The 18731-nt window shown below is 32.8% G+C and overlaps 1 protein-coding gene across 1 annotated transcript in view; it reads left to right on the forward strand.

The window, feature by feature from the left end:
• Positions 1-18731, forward strand: part of ELP4 (elongator acetyltransferase complex subunit 4) — a 234116-nt gene that overhangs the window by 78521 nt on the left and 136864 nt on the right. Inside the window, exons 6-7 of the mRNA XM_055423784.1 lie at positions 2325-2409; positions 6954-7142. Coding sequence (XP_055279759.1) covers positions 2325-2409; positions 6954-7142 — 274 coding nt within the window. The remainder of the gene's footprint in view (positions 1-2324; positions 2410-6953; positions 7143-18731) is intronic.

Genomic DNA, 18731 nt, shown 5'->3' on the forward strand with positions numbered 1-18731 from the left:
AAAAAATATATTACTATAAAATATTGTTGACAAGGACTTGTATCTCATGAAGATTAACAATACTTAGTATTTTAATGTTCCGTTCCATTCCGTTCCGTCGCTCAGTCGTGTCCGACTCTTTGCGACCCCATGGACTGTAGCCTACCAGGCTTCTCCGTCCATGGGATTCTCCAGGCAAGAATACTGGAGTGGGTTACCGTTTCCTTCTCCAGGGGATCTTCCCGACCCAGGGATCGAACCCGGGTCTCCCGCATGTTAATATTATATAAACTAGTTCAGTTTAAAAGTTCTAATCCCATGTATCTAAAAATGAATATCCTTAATATACCTAAATGTATTAATTTTTTTCCCACTCATCGAAGTGTTTATTTTCCTAGAAATCTTACTAGTTTGGAGAAATTTTATTATAATCTTCTAATCACTGTTAGTGATTGGATTATGTATGTCAATGTGAAATAAGAAAAAAGACTAAGGCATATTTGGCTTTATGTCTTGTTTTTGTTCTCATACCAGAAGAACCACCGTCTCCAAACCATTGAAGAGAATCTTAGATCTACCATAGTTATCTTATCAAGCTGTGAAAAGATGAAATGGATAAATGGTAGCAACTAAAAAAGTAATTTATGTGTGTGGTATTTAGTAATGGGCCTGTAGACACCAAATCTACTACCAAATACTTGAGGCAGATTTTATTATCGAACAACTTAGGGCAGAGGGAAAAATACTTGAGAAATTTTTTGAATATATGAAATAATAATGGCCTTAGATAGATTCATTATTGCTGGATTAGGATACACTGGATATGTTTTTGATCCACATTCCTTTAACCCATAGTGACTTTTGTCAAATGGTTGGCTGAAATTCATTTCATAATAAAATCTTGGAGCAGATTGTAGCCACTGAAGCTAATTGACCCAGATAGAAATTGAATCTGTTGTATTCAAACAAAAACACTGTGTTCTAAAAGTTGGACTCTCTAGGACAAATATGTGTTAAGATGCGAAATAGTCAACATCTTTGTCCTTGTGGAATATGATTATTTATAGACACATTTGCTCACTCACGAAAGTAGAAAACTCTCCTTCATGTAATCCATTGTATTTTCATTGAAAATGGAGAAATAAGTATATGAGAGATAATTGTATTGCCAGATCCTTCAACTGGAGTAATACTTGTTTTGCACAGAACACCGTTCTCTTCTCTTGGTTTTCTTTTGTTGTTGTTATTAGAGATGTACGTTTAGACTGTGTATGACTGTTCAATAAAATGTTTACAAAGATGTGCATATATTTTTGCTAAACCACTTATCATTAATTTTGTGCACATTTATATAAGTGGTTTGCTGCATTTCCTAGCTTCTTAAGAATGTTCTTTAATGTTACCTGAATGCTTCAAATTACATTTTCATTTTTCCTATGGCAGGCACTTCTACCTATTTGATCACTTTACTTAAGATCACAGTAAAACAAATGCTTTTGTATTTTTAAGATCACACACAGCTTCTACAGTATTAGGCACTTCAGTTTCTATGAAATTGCAGTGCTCCAGAATTTCATCATCGTCTCATTTTATGTTCAGACATAGCACACAAGTTGAAGAATAGCACCATCATGAAGAATCTTAAATTCAGTTAGTATTTAAGCAAATTTTCTTAACTCTTATTAAGTTTTTGTTATGTTTCATAGCACTTGTAAAATATTTTTAAATAGTAATATTAATGCTAATATTCATATAGGAAATAGTTTATCCTCTTAAATTTGTATATTTTTTGTCATCTTTTTACAAACATAAGTGGAGTTTATATCCATTTGTCTTCATTTGTCTTAAAAAATCGTTTTTGAATTAGTATTATTTTTGCAATTTTGTTCTAAGAATATTAAAACTTTGATGGAAGATAAACTTAGGTGATCAGGATGTTGATTCAGGTGTACTGGGCATAGCAGTTCATTAACTATGTGTTAATTATCCATGATTACTCCTGAAAAGCTATAGTGGCTTCATCTTTTAGGTTGCTTCATTAAAATCATTAATTTTCTTGGTGGTAACTAAGCCTGACATAAAATTAAGTCATCTCAGTCTCCACAGATTTTTATCTTCCCATGATGTCAAGAGCATTGAGTTAGTTAATATAGGGAATGCAACTTATTCCATGCATGTATTGACTTTTTATTTTAGAATTATGTATATTATTTTGGCTTATCTGATATTTAAGTATAATCTCATAAATGTGTATCTTTTATTTAATTATTTAATGTTATAGCTTACACTTTGTATTTGCTGTGTAATAAGCCCATTTATGTATTTGAACCACTTCTTATCAACAGTTCTTTGACCTCTGGCTACATGAAGCTGCTCCAGTTTATCCAGAACATTATTTATGAGGAAGGATTTGATGGATCCAATCCCCAGGTATTGAGAAACTTCAAAACCTTTATATAATCATGTGTGTAATGTTGTTTTTAAACTCTCTAGGGCTAGAACCAGAAGGGCTTAGAATAATCAACAGTGAGCAAGCTGTTTCTAAACACAGAGGATGTAAATAAGCAGAACACATGCAGACTTAGTTTGACTATAAATGTGTGTTTTGAATTTTTGCTAAGTTCTCAGTGGATACACAGAAAATGTTCATATGCATTGTCAACATAAATTACTTTTAAATATGTATTTGTAGTGCCTGGAATTAATAAATAACATAGCTTGAAAATTACTGTTAAATTTGCAGGACTTGTATTTTTCTATCTTAATTTTTTAGTTATGTCACTCAGGCCTTAATTTTGAATTATGAGTTTCAAGATTTTATTTATTATATTATGCTTTGAGTTGTCTCATTGAATAAAATATGCATTTTTTATTTGCTACATTAAAATATTTTATATCTTAACTATTTCTCTGTAGCTCTATTTTTAAAAACTTCCTCTGGATTCCTACCATTAAAAATGTTCCGGTTAGTTTAACTTGAACAAAATAAGGGAAATTTTATTTCTAGATATCATGCCTTTCACAATTCTTCCTCAGTGATTTTAATTGCTATTGCTGCTAAAAGATTTGCATTTCATTTATATTATTTTAGCAGAATTATTTCCAGAGCACCATTATTTTTGTTGAAGAAGACAAAAAAGCCAAACGTCTTATTTTTGGCATTATTAACCACACTTGCTCTTAATTCGTATCATAGATTTTTAAATATTCTTTAGCTTTATTGCTATATTTAACACTTCGTCCATGGCAAAAGAAATACTTTTAGAATCTGTTTTGATCATCTGTTTAATAACAGGTTAAAAATATTTATGTGTGTATGGTGAGGCACACATTCATTTATAGATGGTCTTTCATGTATGTTACAGTTTTTGTGACAGCCCTTGGTATTGAGTACAGTTTTATTTTGGTCATTGTTGCTCCATTTTTGGCCTAGCTAAGATTTATGGGCTCCATGTCTTCTCTTTGGTGGCAGTGCCCGTCTGGAGAGGTAAATTGGTCCCTGACAGACACCTCTCCCCACGCGCTCTGGTAACTATGGAAACAGGCATGTCATAACAGTTGCTGTGGTACATTGTGCAGAGCTGCTGCCCTTGTAGGATGACACATCTTCTAAGAGCAAGAAATTTTATAGAATGCAAGAGAAGCAAAGGCAATAATAAATACCCTCATACTTAGATATATAGTATGTACACACACACACACACAACCAAAAAACCCTTAAAAGTAGGCTATTATTAGAATGGAATGAAAAGCTTTTCATACTTGTTTCTTTGAATATGAATTAACACCATTTTAAATAAATGATATTTTATTTTATGAACATTAATAGACAACAGACTGGTTTGGGTCTCTGAACCAAAGGTTCTATAACTTTCATAAGGATTAAACAGGGTTGAGAAATACATTTTTATGGTGAGTACCAGGAATGCTAAAAAATAATTTTAATTAAATATGCCAATAAGTTATTATAAATATATTTCCTATTTTATTGGAACTAAAATATAGTTAATGAATTTGTATATTTTTGAATTATGGATTACATCATTTGCTAAATTACCTAGTCTGTTTATCTGTCTCAGAAACTTTAGATGACTTCCAGAAGCCACACAAATACATCTATCAGGCACTACTTCAAAAAATATTATTCCTGAGTGAAGATAATATCCTGACACTGAAGTAAATCCTGCTTTTTAAAAGGATATTTTCATCTTACTTTCTCTGTCACTACATTTTCAAATAAACTAGTTAGAGTGTTAGAGTCAACAAATGGACTCTAAGGAGCAGAATATTATATACTACTGTATAATTAATACTGGTAGTAAGTAAAGTATTGTAGCTTATCTGTAAAGATATTTGGAGTGGGAACATTTACAAATTGCTGTCATAATTTTATTTTTCATTTTCAGATATCTAAGAAATAATACAATAAGTGAAATTTGAACATTGATTTTTACTTAGAGTACCAGATTAAATATTTTAGATCTTCTCAAAGGAATAAATGTATTTATTGCTCAGCTGTCAGCAGAAGTTTATTTTTTAAATTTTATTGTGCCTCGCAGTATGCCCCATTATTATATGGTATAGCAAGGAATTATATGTTCCAAACAGCACAGGAAATTTGTAACTCAGCCTTTGTTTTTACAATACTGTCATATTTTTTAAAATATAAATGTATTATCTCTGCTAAGTATTATGTTCTAATATGCTCTGTACCTACTTCACTTAAATATCTGGCTTAATCTTTTCATTCTTCCTGTATGTGTATATCAGTGTAACTGTCAAAGTCACTTAACTGTGGTTGTCCTGATTCTGCACCTGACAGCAATTTTGTTATAAACTTGTATAAACTTTTAGATAGAACAGTAGTAGGTAATGATGGCTGTGGGTTAAAATACAACCGACCTTTCTGAAATGTTGACAGGGTACACTATTGTGTATTTGATGCTGCTCTCCTTTTACCATCAGATTTCATTCTAATATCTAGATTTTGCTTGGAAATTTTTTTTTCCAGGTTGCTCATTCTTTTAGGAATCTAACTTATGCTATAGATCATGAGATAGCAAGTTTGGGGATGAGAATATGAACCTTACTCTTGCCGTTTTGTTTAAATCTGAGTTTCTAAGTAAAGAGAAAAGTGAATAACCTGTTATATTTCACAGATACTTAGCAGGAACTCATCAGAAATTTATTTATACTTCTAACACATACTACATTATTTTATTCAATACAGAAATACAAAGAAAGCATTTTTATGGACTGTTCCTCAACAGTGATCCTCTCACAACCTATGGTATCATATTGTCGTCATAGCCTCAAGGCAAGCAGAAAAGGAAACTGACCCAACAGCCTTGATATTGTCATTGTGCTATAGGTCCTTGAAGTCAAAAAGTTTTTCTCAAATGTGCTTAGACTAAATTCTTCCGTTTTAAATTTCATTCTCATAGTTCTATACAAGCTGTTGTATCACTTTATATATTTGAGGAATTAGTCTCAGGGGCTTCCCAGGTCGCTCAGTGGTAAAGAATCTGCCTGCCAGTGTAGGAGACACAAGAGACTTGGATTCGAAACCTGGGTTGGGATGATCCCCTGGAGGAGGAAATGGCAACCCACTCCTGTATTTTTGCCTGGAGAATCCCAGGACAGAGGAGGCTGGCAGGCTACAGTCCATGGGGTCGCAAAGAGTCAGACACAGCTAAGCACACATGCAGGCATGCATAGGCTCATAGAGCAACATTCTGTTCTATCCTGTTTTTTTAGAGATGAGAAAACTAGGACCTAAGTAATGTATGAGTTTTGTCCAAAATCATACATCTGCTTAGCTGTACAGTGCAGATTTGAAAGCCTCTGTTTTACCCGTCTTACTGACTACTGTCTTCTTAGGTTTTCCTCTTGTAACATTTCAGTGTTTTAGTCATCTTCCCTACTTCCTTTTATCAACAAATCCTCCTTGAAAAGGAATACACAAAATCACTTTCATAAATTTTATTAATGGCATTTTATAGCAATAGCACATTTCAGATCTTGTTTCATCAGAAATCAGCTCTAAAGAGGCATGTTCCAAATCTTTGCTTTAGGAGAATAAGTCTTATTTTTCCTGTTAGAATTGTAATGATTTTCCGATTATTTCAATGTGCCAGGTTTTGCTAAATAGGTCCTTCCTTTGCCTGGAAATTTTGCTGAATTGCTAAGGAAAGTATTTGCAATACATTTGTTTGGTTAGAATAACCCAAACAGTAAGATTTATTATAAACATATCTGTTGGCAGACATTTATTGACATTCAAATTAGGTTTTGCTTAATGGTTTTTCAATGCTCTTTTCCCAAGAAATATCATTAACTGTTATTCTGACCTTAATGTCAATGGGCTCAAGTTCTAAATGTTCACCTGTTTTGTGAAAAGTGTCAAATTATCATAAAAGTAGCTTCAAGAAGAAAAAATAGAGGCAAGTACAAAATGTTAAACACCAAAAAATACATTTTTAAACTTTTTCCAAACAGAATAGTAGGCAATTAACATGATAGAATTTATCTGAGAAATAGTGAGCATTCTGTAGTTTATTGTAAAACAATTTTGTAATACTAAGAATGGCTTGTGCACATTCTAGTTTAGATTCTCTTTATTATTATCTGTGATTTGTTCTGTATTACTTTAATTGCCTCAAACATAATTCTTAGAGTAGTCACTGTTAAAACTTAGAAACAATTACAAGTTTAAGGCCTGTGATACACAATTTTTACAAAAGGAAAAAGCACAAGAAAAAAATAGTTCTGCTATTTTTTACAGTATCATAATCTGAAAGATCCCCTTTATATTGCCTTATTATTGATACTACATGAAGTTTTTTCCCACATCTGTTGACACTATCTCTCAGATCTGTTTTGAATAAAAATAAAAACTGGCAGATAAAAGTAAAAGAGGTATCCTGTCATTTACTAAAACTTAATGTGTTTACCTCTCTCTCACTTTCCCTTAGAAAAAACAGAAAAACATTTTAAGAATAGGAATCCAGAATCTTGGTTCACCTTTGTGGGGAGATGATATTTGCTGTACAGAAAACTGTGACACGAGTCACAGCCTCACGAAGTTCCTCTATATACTCCGTGGGCTTCTGCGAACCTCTCTTTCAGCCTGTATCATTACAATGCCAACACACCTTATCCAGGTAAGAATTTCCCAAAACTACTTTCTCCTAACTCATGGTTCATCATTAAAGAGCAGTATATAAATGCTTTATAAATTATTTTCACATGTCACTTGTGTAAAAGAGATTTTAGATGCTTAAAATGCCAAAGCAGCAAGGTATCTTTTAAGATTATTCAATCCTTTAGTATCAATGGTTTTAATATACAGTGAGTATATGGTAATTTCATCTTTACTAATTTTATTATAATTTTTCTTGAATTTATTGTAAACTTGCTGATATTGTGACGTGAGGTTGATTTTGCTGCAGTATCTTTTCATTGATCATAAAACCAATCTGAATATAGATCTTGAAGAGATATTTTTACACCTATGTATAGCAGATGCTGATTGCAGCCATGAAATTAAAAGACGCTTGCTCCTTGGAAGGAAAGTTATGACCAACCTTGATAGTATATTAAAAAGCAAAGACATTACTTTGCCAACCAAGGTCCGTCTAGTCAAGGCAATGGTTTTTCCCGTGGTCATGTATGGATGTGAGAGTTGGACTGTGAAGAAGGCTGATCGCCGAAGAATCGATGCTTTTGAACTGTGGTGTTGGAGAAGACTCTTGAGAGTCCCTTATACTGCAAGGAGATCCAACCAGTCCATTCTAAAGGAGATCAATCCTGGATGTTCTTTGGAGGGACTGATGCTAAAGCTGAAACTGCAATACTTTGGCCACCTCATGCGACAAGTTGACTCACTGGAAAAGACTCTGATGCTGGGAAAGGTTGGGGGCGGGAGGAGAAGGGGACGACGAAGAATGAGATGGCTGGATGGCATCACCGACTCTGTGGACATGAGTTTGAGTGAACTCCGGGAGTTGGTGATGGACAGGGAGGCCTGGCGTGCTGTGATTCATGGGGTCGCGGAGAGTCGGACACGACTGAGCGACTGAACTGAACTGATAGCAGCATTATTCACAAGACCTAAAATTTAGAAGCATCCTGACTATTTGCTGACAGCTGAGTAGATAAGCAAAATGTGGCATATCCATACAACAGGATATTATTCAACCCTAAAAAGGAAGATTCTGATGTGTGTTACAACAGGAGTAAATCTTGAGAACATTTTGTTAAGTGAAATAAGTCAGTCACTGAAAGATAAATACTGTGAATCCACTTATATGACATACTTAGAGTAGTCAAAATTATGGAGACAGAAAGTAGAGTGGTGGTTGCCAGGAGCTGACGGTAGGAGAGAATGAGGACTTACTGTTTAATGGGTATGGAGTTTCAGTTTTAGAAGATGGAAAGAGTTCTGGAGATAGCTGATGGTGATGGTAGCACATTATGAATGTATTAATACCACTTAACTGTACACTTTAAAATAGTTAAAATGGTAAATTTTACATTATATATATTTTACCACTTCAAAAAAATTAGGAAGAAAGAAGCTGATCTGAATAAGACTGGTCCCTTTCTTGCCTCTTGTTCAGATGTGTGTGTATGTGTGTGTGTAAAATTCTCAGAAAAAGAAGCCTCTGTGTGTGTGTGTGTGTGTGTGTGTGTATAAAATTCTCAGAAAAAGAAGCCTGTCTCCCCAGGGACAGAAGGGTCTTTGTAAGATTTCTTCATCAGTTCAAAAAAGTTCTTTTCCTGTGAGTGTGTGTGTGTCTGTGTGTATACAGTATACACATATACACTATAACGTGTGTGTGTGTGTATATACATAAAAACTGTAACATGATACTAGAAATAACTGAAATATCTGCTGCAGTGAAGGGAATGTGAAAGTCAAAATAACTAAATCACTGAAATCACTAAATCTTTTCTAATGAACATACTAAAACATTTTTATTTGGAGTAAATTATAGCAGAGAAGTTTTGAGGTTTGTTTTACTTCTCTAAGACATAGCAATTATAACAATGAGAGTAACCAGCAAGCACTTTAGGTCAGTACCTAACAATTCTTATGGAATTTTTAATTAAATGCTATTATTGTCTCCATTTTACTTATAAGGGAACTGAAGTAAAGAGAAATTAAGAAATTAGATCAAAGTTAAATATGTGAAAAACCATAATTTGAACCCAGAAAATCAGATTCTAGACTCATATTATAGGAAAATAAGGGTTCACCTGAGCTAGGCTCCTGTCCTTGGATGTGTTAAGTGTTATCCCTGTTTTGCAACTGAGATCTGAACTTAAATGACATATTCAAGCAAGTCAAAGAAACAGGGACTATATACTTGGTGATACTCTAGAGGTCCATGAGAACTTTACATTTAGTTAAATTAACAGAAATATAACAGATATAATTGAAATTTGGAGGTCTATAAGGAGTCTAGTGCTTGAATAAGAATAGACATATAAATCAACAGAATAGAATTGAGAGTTTAGAAATAGACCCAGGCAACTATGCTCAACCAATTTTCAACAAGGGTGCCAAGACAATTCAATAGGAAGAGATGAGCCTTTCAACAAATGGCATGAGGCCACTTGATACTACAGGCACAAGAATGAACTTTGGACCCTTACCTCATGTCATACACAAAAAATAATTCAGAATGAATCAAAGACTTAAATTTAAGAACCAAAACAATTATGAAACAAATATGTGTATATATGTGATTTTAAAATTTATTGCAAGGGTGCCTATGCAATAAAGAAGAGAAAGAAAAAAAAATTTTAAGCCAATTTTGGTGTAGTGATCATCCTTGTTATTTCAAGAAGTGATTCCAAACATGTTGTGAATGTTTCTGACAATGATTCCTCTAGCCTCTGTCTAAGGGAAGAGGAGTAATATTATAAGAAGACCTTAGATCATCCAGTATTCACCACTGATTAAACAGTGGTTGAGATGATAAGGTGAACTGGATGTCTGAACATTAACCGGTGTTTGAATTTTGGTATTTTATAGATGTGTTTAACTTCTTATATTACTGAAAAAGATATAATTTAAATTATACATTTTAAAACACCAGTTAAGAGACTGTTTTGAAGTAGAAGTAGGAAAACATATGGTCAGACTTTGGTGGTAAATACACCACCAGTCTCTTCCCTGAACAGTTTTGGCTAGCTCTCATATAGTAGTCTTGTCCTAGTATCACTGGAGTTATAAAAAAAATTCCTTGTTCTTTGAGCATGACACCTGATCATTTTTTTTTTATCCAAATACATAGGAGAAAATGTAAAACTTAACAGCTTGCTAAAATCAGTCATGATATATAATAAATAGCAGATAAAACTCTAACTCTTAAAGACTGGCAAGGAAAATCACAATGTTTAGGCTAAGAGAATAAAAAGTACTTACAAAGTTAATCAAAGACATATGCATAAACAGAATCAGGAAACTGTGAGTTTGTTTAATAAGAACTTACACAGTAATTTCTATAGGCCAGTTGCAGTCCTGAGATCTTTTCAAATATTAACTCATTTAATCCTTATATATATCATTATCATTTAGTCCTGTATTGTTGGTGCTGTCATTATTTCCATTTTATAGATAAGAAACAAGGGACTGAAAATTTCAGTGACTTTCCCAAGATCCTACAACTAGTGGAATGGCAAGATTTAGATCTAAGCAGTTCCCCCTTCAATTACCGTACTCAACTACCATGCTATTCTGCATGGTACTGATAAAGTACTAAATAGGGCCAAAATTAAGAAGCAAACTGTGCACAAAGTAGCATTCAGTGATAGAAAGAACCTGGGCCTTGGAGGGAGATAGACCCAATTAGTTATTTGGTTTAGTCAAGTCTAACTTTCTCAGCCTCAGCTTCTTCTTTTGTAAAAATTCAGATTAGTAGTAACATGGACTGACCCGGTGCTGGCACATGGAAGGCACTCATTACACGTTAACAATTGTCACCTTCACTATTATTCCTTAAACAGACCTCCAAAACTGAGAATTTGAACAGAGATCAGGGGTACGAAAACTAAGGTATGTAAGTGGATCAAAGCAACAGACATCTTCAGCTTTCTGCCTCTTTTCATGAATGACACAGACAAGATCTTCTCACAGGCGAGACAGGTTAGGAAGCATGGCTAAAGTCAAACGGCCACTGAAGTCTTAGTAACATCCGCTTGTTGTAACGTGACTCTCTTTAACATCATACAGGAGCTTCCTCTCAATTATGACCAGTGCCACCCCTGGAGACTCTTAAGTCAAACTTTAAATGGTGATTGAATAATTTAGCTTATTCAGTCAACAAATATTTATTGCAGGCGCTATTCTAGGCATCCATGGGGATATAGTAGTGAATAAAACAAGCAAGGTCCCATCCTCCTGGAATTTTATTCAATGTGAAAGATAGGACGGATGGAACAGACGATTTGTATATGTATGTATTTTGGATGCTTGAGCTTGATATTTGATAGTAAAGTGGATTTTTGCAAGAAATAGAAATGTCTTGATATCCTTGGAAATACTGTCATATAATTAAACACCTATAGGTAATAGAATTGTGACACCTTTATTTGAATATGTTATATTAAGTAACACTAGATTAAAAATATATAAAATATCTGTTCCTCTTAGACTGGAAAAACAGCCAATCAGTGTTCTTACTTTAGTTATTAGCATTCTGTCAGACTTGTACAGTAATGATTAGTTACCCTTTATTGTACTTTTGGCATGCTTCCCATGTTTAATTTCATTGTAGAGAAGGAACACATAGTTAAGGAAATTACAAAGAGGGGAAAAAGTTAAAATAGGGAAAATAATGACATAGATTCAAAACTGATTTTAACTTATTGTTGTAATAAAACTTTTACAAGTAGAGTGAAAAAGAATTGTATTTGAACTATTTTGTGTTCAGCCTCACAACTTTGACCTTTATATAGTCTATTTGCTTTGGGTTGAAGATTATTTTCATCACAGCACAGGAAATAACAAGCATACGTTGAAACAAATGCATAAAAATAAATTCTAAATATCTGTTAGCTGGAAACACTAAAATTATTCATCAAATATAGTATGATTGACTTAAAATATATACATATGTATAGTCCTAAACAGTTTTCCCTGTGAAGTAGGGTTATTACTCATATTATGTCTTGCTAGAATATAGTTTTATTATCTACCCAAAGACACTTTATTAAAAATGTATGTGAAAATGGCCAAGTTAAATACAGACTTTGTTATATACTGAACTGTGGAGTAAAGTGTCATTAGAAGGAGTGAAACTACGGACGGCTCCCCTATATTCCAACATTACTCAGTTCCCAGATCCCTGCTGTGTAGTTGTTCCACTCGCCAAGAAGCCTGTTAAAGAGCCCCCAAGAGCATGTGTACAGCCCTCCATGTTAATAGTTAATTGGTGAGGATGGCAAGATGAGAGGACAGCCGAACATGTGGTCTCTCAGACTCAAGCAGTAGACAGACCTTTAGTTATAATAACAGCAGCTGCTCACATTCTCACAACTCAACTGTTCAAAACTCTGTTGTCGAGTGAAGGTTGTCGTGGATTGAAAAAGAAAGAGGAAAGGTTACATCTAAGAGAAGTAATTAAAACCCTACCTTGAAATTCTTCCTTCCTGTTTTCTTAAGTAAGAGAATATTATTTCATCTTTGAAAAACTTAAGTATAAATTTCCATATTAAAGGTTGTTATATTTCAGCTACATTGAACATTCTCCTGGGTTTTTTCCCATTAACTGTTAGAAACACAAATGTTTGTACACCTTTCGAAATTTAATGAGGTTTTTTGTGTTTTTTTTTAAGCACAGTGATAACTTTGAAGCTGTTACAGTAGGATACTGTTTGATTTCCATATCTGGCAAGATACAAAACTGTAATGTTTTCTGGTCTTACTATAAATGAGAACTGGCTTACTAGTAGTGAAATTTGTTATCCATTTCCAAATTATACAAATATTTTGTGCCTTTTAAATTAATATTATTTTTATTTCCCAGTGACAGTTCTACTTAAGAAAAATGGTGACCAAATAACATTTATTCTTTTCGGAGATAGAAACTTAGGTTCATGCCTTATTGTGACTATACTGATGATGTGAAAAGAAAATAAATTTCCCCTAGCTTATGCATTTTATTTTCACAATCTGTGATGGTTTGTTCTTGACTTGTATTTTTTATTGATTGAAATTACTTTTACCTGAAACTGTCAGGAAATAAATATCAAAGCACTTACAGTTGTAATTAAAATAAGAAAGGTTATTTTTCTATACCTTTCTCACAGCTTTCCTTTCAAAAGGAAAGTTTACTTTTCATCACCGCTAATCTGTTCAAGCTGTCACAATCTACACTTCCAAGGAATTTTTTAATATAAACAACCCAATAAATTTCTCCTTAACTATAATAATGCAGGAATGAAAACTTCCTTGACATTACTGATGATAAAATATGAAATAAGATTTTCTCATTCTACCATAATTCTTAGTATTGCAAGTATTTAATGTATTTGCTATTGAACATTAGTTAGTAAACTAGTTAAACTTTCATTTATTCAGAGCAGATTTCAGGTTTGAAACTGGCCTGTAATATATTTTTATTGGTCATCATTGGCACTTGGTCAGTAATAGACTATTCGGTTTCTATCATATAGACACTATTTTCCAACAATTTGATCTGTGGAATTTCCCTCCCCCTACCCCACCTCCAGCTATGTCACTGCAGAAAACTATCACTGACATTAGTTTGCTTAAACCGAGGAAAATCCACTTTCTGAAGAAAAACAGGAAGAAAGGCCCTTGTTATATATCTCTTGAAAATTGAGTGGAGTTTTATTTAGTATGTTATTTTAATTGATATATTTTCAAATCTATCTTCTTTAACATTAATATATTAAAACTTTGAACCCACTGAAGTGAATCATACAGTATGTTGCAGTGTAGAGAAATTCAGAACAGACATTTTCACATCCATAAACTTTTGTGTTCATGCTGAGTATTTTAGCAACTAAACTCTAAGTCAAGCAATGGACAGCTTTCGAACTAACTACTAATATGGGATTATGAAATGTGGACTCCAGTGACCTTGTGAATTTCTCTCAGTGTGAAATCTTTTATTCTTAAAACTAAGAATAATTGTATGGTAAAGAAATAACAGATTCTTATGAGTTTAAAAATATAAAATTTTGGAAAATATTTTTATGTAATTGTTGCTATGAGCATCATTATAGAAAGGCATAACACCTTCTGCCATATAATTTAATCTATCTTTAATGGTCTTTTTAAATGTACTTTATTAAGGAGAATTATTATTTGAAATGGTCTTTTTTAGATGCAGTTTATTAAGAATATTTAAGGATGAAAATTACAGATTTAATCTCTTGATCGTGACTATCAATTACTAAAGGATAAAGTCAGATTTTTTGGGTAACAAATTTTCATACTCTCAACTAAGAATCTGCCTTTATTTTTCTAGGCCTTCTCAACTGGTCTGATATGAATCATGTTAAATTCATTTTAATTTTATACCATATGTGTCAAATTCCAGTCTTTGAAAATTTAGTAGCTTCATACAAGTTTGGTTGGGTTGTAAGCAGAGTCTGTTATTTTCTTTACAATAACAAATATCAGAACTGTGTTTCAACTGTGCTCCTATACACTTGGATTTACAGATTTTTATAGCTCATATTTTATATTGCACAATGTAGTATCTGATTAATTTTTAAATCAAATCTTAGCTTGTATGAATTATACATATATATCTGATTTACTTTCTTGGTCAAGGATGTTTGAAAGTTTTTACACAGATAAACTCCAAATTGCTTATAAGTTTCTGTCTATATAGAGAATTAGGAGCAGTATACCTGTCATTTGGTCTTAATATCAATATGCATATTAAATAAGGACAGCATACTTAAAATTCTCAGTAAGATTCATATATATCTTCAAAATAAAAAGTCATTTAGAAACCTCTTATTATAATTAACCAAAGCATATCCAATAAGGCATATAATGAAAAATAATTTTGGTTTTAAAGACCTTTTTGCTTTGTCTAAAATTACTTTATGAAGTTTTGGTTCATATAACAATTCATACCATAGTACCTTATAGTGATGGTCACTAAAGTACTATTTAGAGTCAAAATTTTCAAATATATCAATGATAGAAATAGTGAAATATCTCATCACAGTATGGAGATTGAGTCATCTGTTCAGGCATATGGAATCTTTGGCTGCTTGACTGCATAGTCTTTATAATGCCCAGTGTCCAGGCGTGGACACAACTGTTCTGGGTGCTGAATCGGAAAGGGACTCTGCATTTTGTGTCCTTGAACATGGTAGAAGGGAAAAAAGGGAAGGGTCCTTAACATTATTTTTATTATAAACTCTACTACATCACTTTTTTTTGTATACAGAAAAGAAGTACAACTTTATTTAATTTTGTATTTATTTTACAAATAGAATTACTAAGCTTTTTATCTTTAGTGTTACAAGCTTTCTGAAAAATACCTGTGAGAAAATGCAAGTCTTGAATCATTCCTACTTATATACTTGCATGCGTACCTTCCCTTAAAGAAAGATTACTGTTTTCAAAAGAAGGCTAATACTTATTTCTTAATATTGAGACAAAACATGCTTGTAACGAATTATAATTTAAAGCTGTTTAAGTACCAGGTCATATATTATATCCTAAACATTATATTTTAGCCTTTTGCTATTAATTGCATTATTATTACTATATAAAGAGTTCCTGCTTCTTTAATAATGTTTTCACACCCTATGTAGTTAATCTTTAATGTTGGGGAGTACAGGGGGAGAGATTAAATTAGCCTTGTAACCTCTCTCTCTTCCAGGTTGATGATGGAAAATAAAAGCTCTTAGCCACAAAATGTAACACTTAGAATTAATATTTAATTAGACTAGCAAATTGTACAGTGTGGCTGAAAGCTTCCAAAGAGTTGTTAGTGCCACAATTGACCTACAGGTTTAATAATAACTCACTTCTAGAAGCAAGTGCCAGTTCAGCATAGTAGAGCCACTGTAAGAAAGTCCTGAGAGATTAAAATCAGCAAACCAAATGGCAGGCAGGGATTCCTGGGATGGAGCCTTCTGGAAAGCTGGGAGCTGGAATAGCTTTTAAGCCAGGATTCAGATGAGAACAGTGGGTGAAAAAGCTGATCCCTCCTGTTCTGGGAGCTTCTGGTTGTAGGCCAAAATCTTAGAACAGATTTTTACTAAATGTTTTTGCTGCAGCTATTAACTTACATTGAAAATCAAACATTGAATAATTTTTCTGTAAAATTTAGCAAAATTTTTGTGTAAACATTAGTTCTTAATTTCTTAACATATTAGTACATAATATCTGTAAACTCAGATCATTAGATTATCAGATAGGTTTGGCGCTGTACATCTATGCTGTTTTGCTGTGACATGCTGTTTCCTTGTTCCCTGTATAGTTGATTTATATGGTTCATTTCTATATTATTTCATTACAGGGCATTATGCAGTGCCTGAGAAAGAGATTGTGAAGTCTGTAGCCCAAGAAATTTTTTTCCTTCCAGAAGGTTTATATGTCAATAAACATAAATCAAGTGCATTTTTAATTTTTAAAGATGGACTATAAAAGCAGTGCTGTATTTGTTTATGCTTATATTGCAATTAAATTATAAGGTAAATAATTGGACCTCCTGGTGAAACATTGGATCCTTACATCTCTGAGAAATTAATCTGGTGAAAAACACAGAATACCAGGGGTTTGAAAATCTGCAAATACAAGACAGCCAACTAAAAAAAAGACACACCTTACGTAATTTATTGGTTTTATCTTAAATAATTAAAGGAAAGCTAGTCATTAGTTACAAATTCAAGCAGGTGAGAACCTTGCCAGCAGAGGGAGTAGTCCTGTCTTCCGTCAGGTTCCCATCACTTTCCCACCTGCCTCAGCTTTTTTCCCAGCCAGTCTCCCATCTGGACCTGGCTCTGTCAGTCTGTTCCTGATGACAGGCTATAATTTTATACTCAATATGGGATTATTCTAAGCTGATTTTAAACTTTAGTATCTTTAACCTACCACTGCATCCCACACATCAGCTGGAGGCTCTGTTTGATATTTGGATATCAGCAATTGTTTTTCCAGGCAGGGTGTGAGCTTTTGGACATCCGTGAATTGCATTTTAAGGGTTTCATGTGTGAAGTAGTGAGCAAAAAACTTCTGATTTAGGAAGTTACTCATAAAAGATTTAACAATACAAGCAAATTTCCATGTGAATAATTTCTATAATATGAAACTAGATGATGTATAGTTTATTAAAACTAAAATTAATTTTGAATATTGTTCCATTAACTGTTCAGCCTATTCATTACAGTATTTTGTTCAGTCCATTTATAAGGGTTTTCAGAATGCATAAGTTTTTTAATGTTTCATAATAGCATACTAAAAAATAAAACTGATGTAAAAAAATGTTCTGCAAAAGCATGTAGTATTTGAGACCAGTGTACATGTAAATAATATTTCTGAAAATAACATGTGTTATTTAAAACATGCTTCAGTTTTAAGCCAGAAATTTCACACCAAAATTTAGAATATTAGTATTTGATCACATAGAAAATATCCAAAATATGACTCCATTGCTTAATCTTAGTAAAATTTGGCATCATACCCAGCAGTTTCTTTTGCCCTTGAGGTAAGCTACTTTGTGGATATGTTTTAAGCATTAGAAAAAGGAGCCAAAATATGTTTGTTTTATGATTTCCCTACATGAATATTGGTATACAGTACTACCAAGAAAATGTTGCAGTTAGAATGTTTTAATTTACAAAAGCCTCTCCATATTTTAAAATTAACTGTGTGACTTTGAGTAAAATTCAGTATTAAATCTATAAAAGCTTAATTTAATACCCTCACGAAGATATTAATATTATGTATTAGCATACTTTTTAATAAAATTATATTGTTTCTTAAACTCAGAATAATTATGAATATGACTATTTCCCCACTGTCAATTTTTTTTAATCAAATAACAATCTAATCCATAGAAGTAAGTGGCAAGTCTGGGGAAGGTGAGGGAAGGCATGTAAAAAGCTACAAACTGTATAACTGTTTTAATTTTATTATTTCATAAGTTTGATTTCAAATTGAATGGAGAACTTAATAAGCATGGGAAAACAAATACCTCATTAAATATCCCTAGGTTTATCCTTTCCAAGCTTGTTTGTTTGTTTTTTTTTTTTGATTACATGACCAAGAAAATGTTATGAATTGTAGTATGTTTGAGTTTCTAATATCATTTTTCAGGATATGTTATTATAACTTGAGCTGTTAAGTAAAATGCTTGCTTTTCTTGTGGTGATTCCTTCCCCACAATAGACACACACATCATGTCACGTGGTAGGGTCAGACATAAAGTAGCATAAATATTTCTGTTTTAACTTCAGTATTAACTTAATAGTGCTTTTGGCTGTTGTAGTCCCAAATCTGATGTGTGCCATACTTGAATGGAGCTCTATCCTTCATATAGTGCGTTTTCTGTCTTTCTCACTTGAGTAACCCAAGAACTTATTCTAATTTGAGGCATTGCATAAATGCTTTATGTCAGTTGATTTATTCCTTTCAGGCTTCTTGATAATTAAGCGATTGGTTAATTACTTTCTAACTTTCTTGTTTAAATCTTTCCTGGAAGTATATTTTGTCTTGGTGCAAACTATCTCTTTTATGTTGCTGA

The sequence above is a fragment of the Moschus berezovskii genome, chromosome 14 (assembly GCF_049115385.1).
Source record: "Moschus berezovskii isolate FMDL1 chromosome 14, NW_MosBer_1.0, whole genome shotgun sequence".
NCBI classification, from domain to species: Eukaryota; Metazoa; Chordata; class Mammalia; order Artiodactyla; family Moschidae; genus Moschus; species Moschus berezovskii.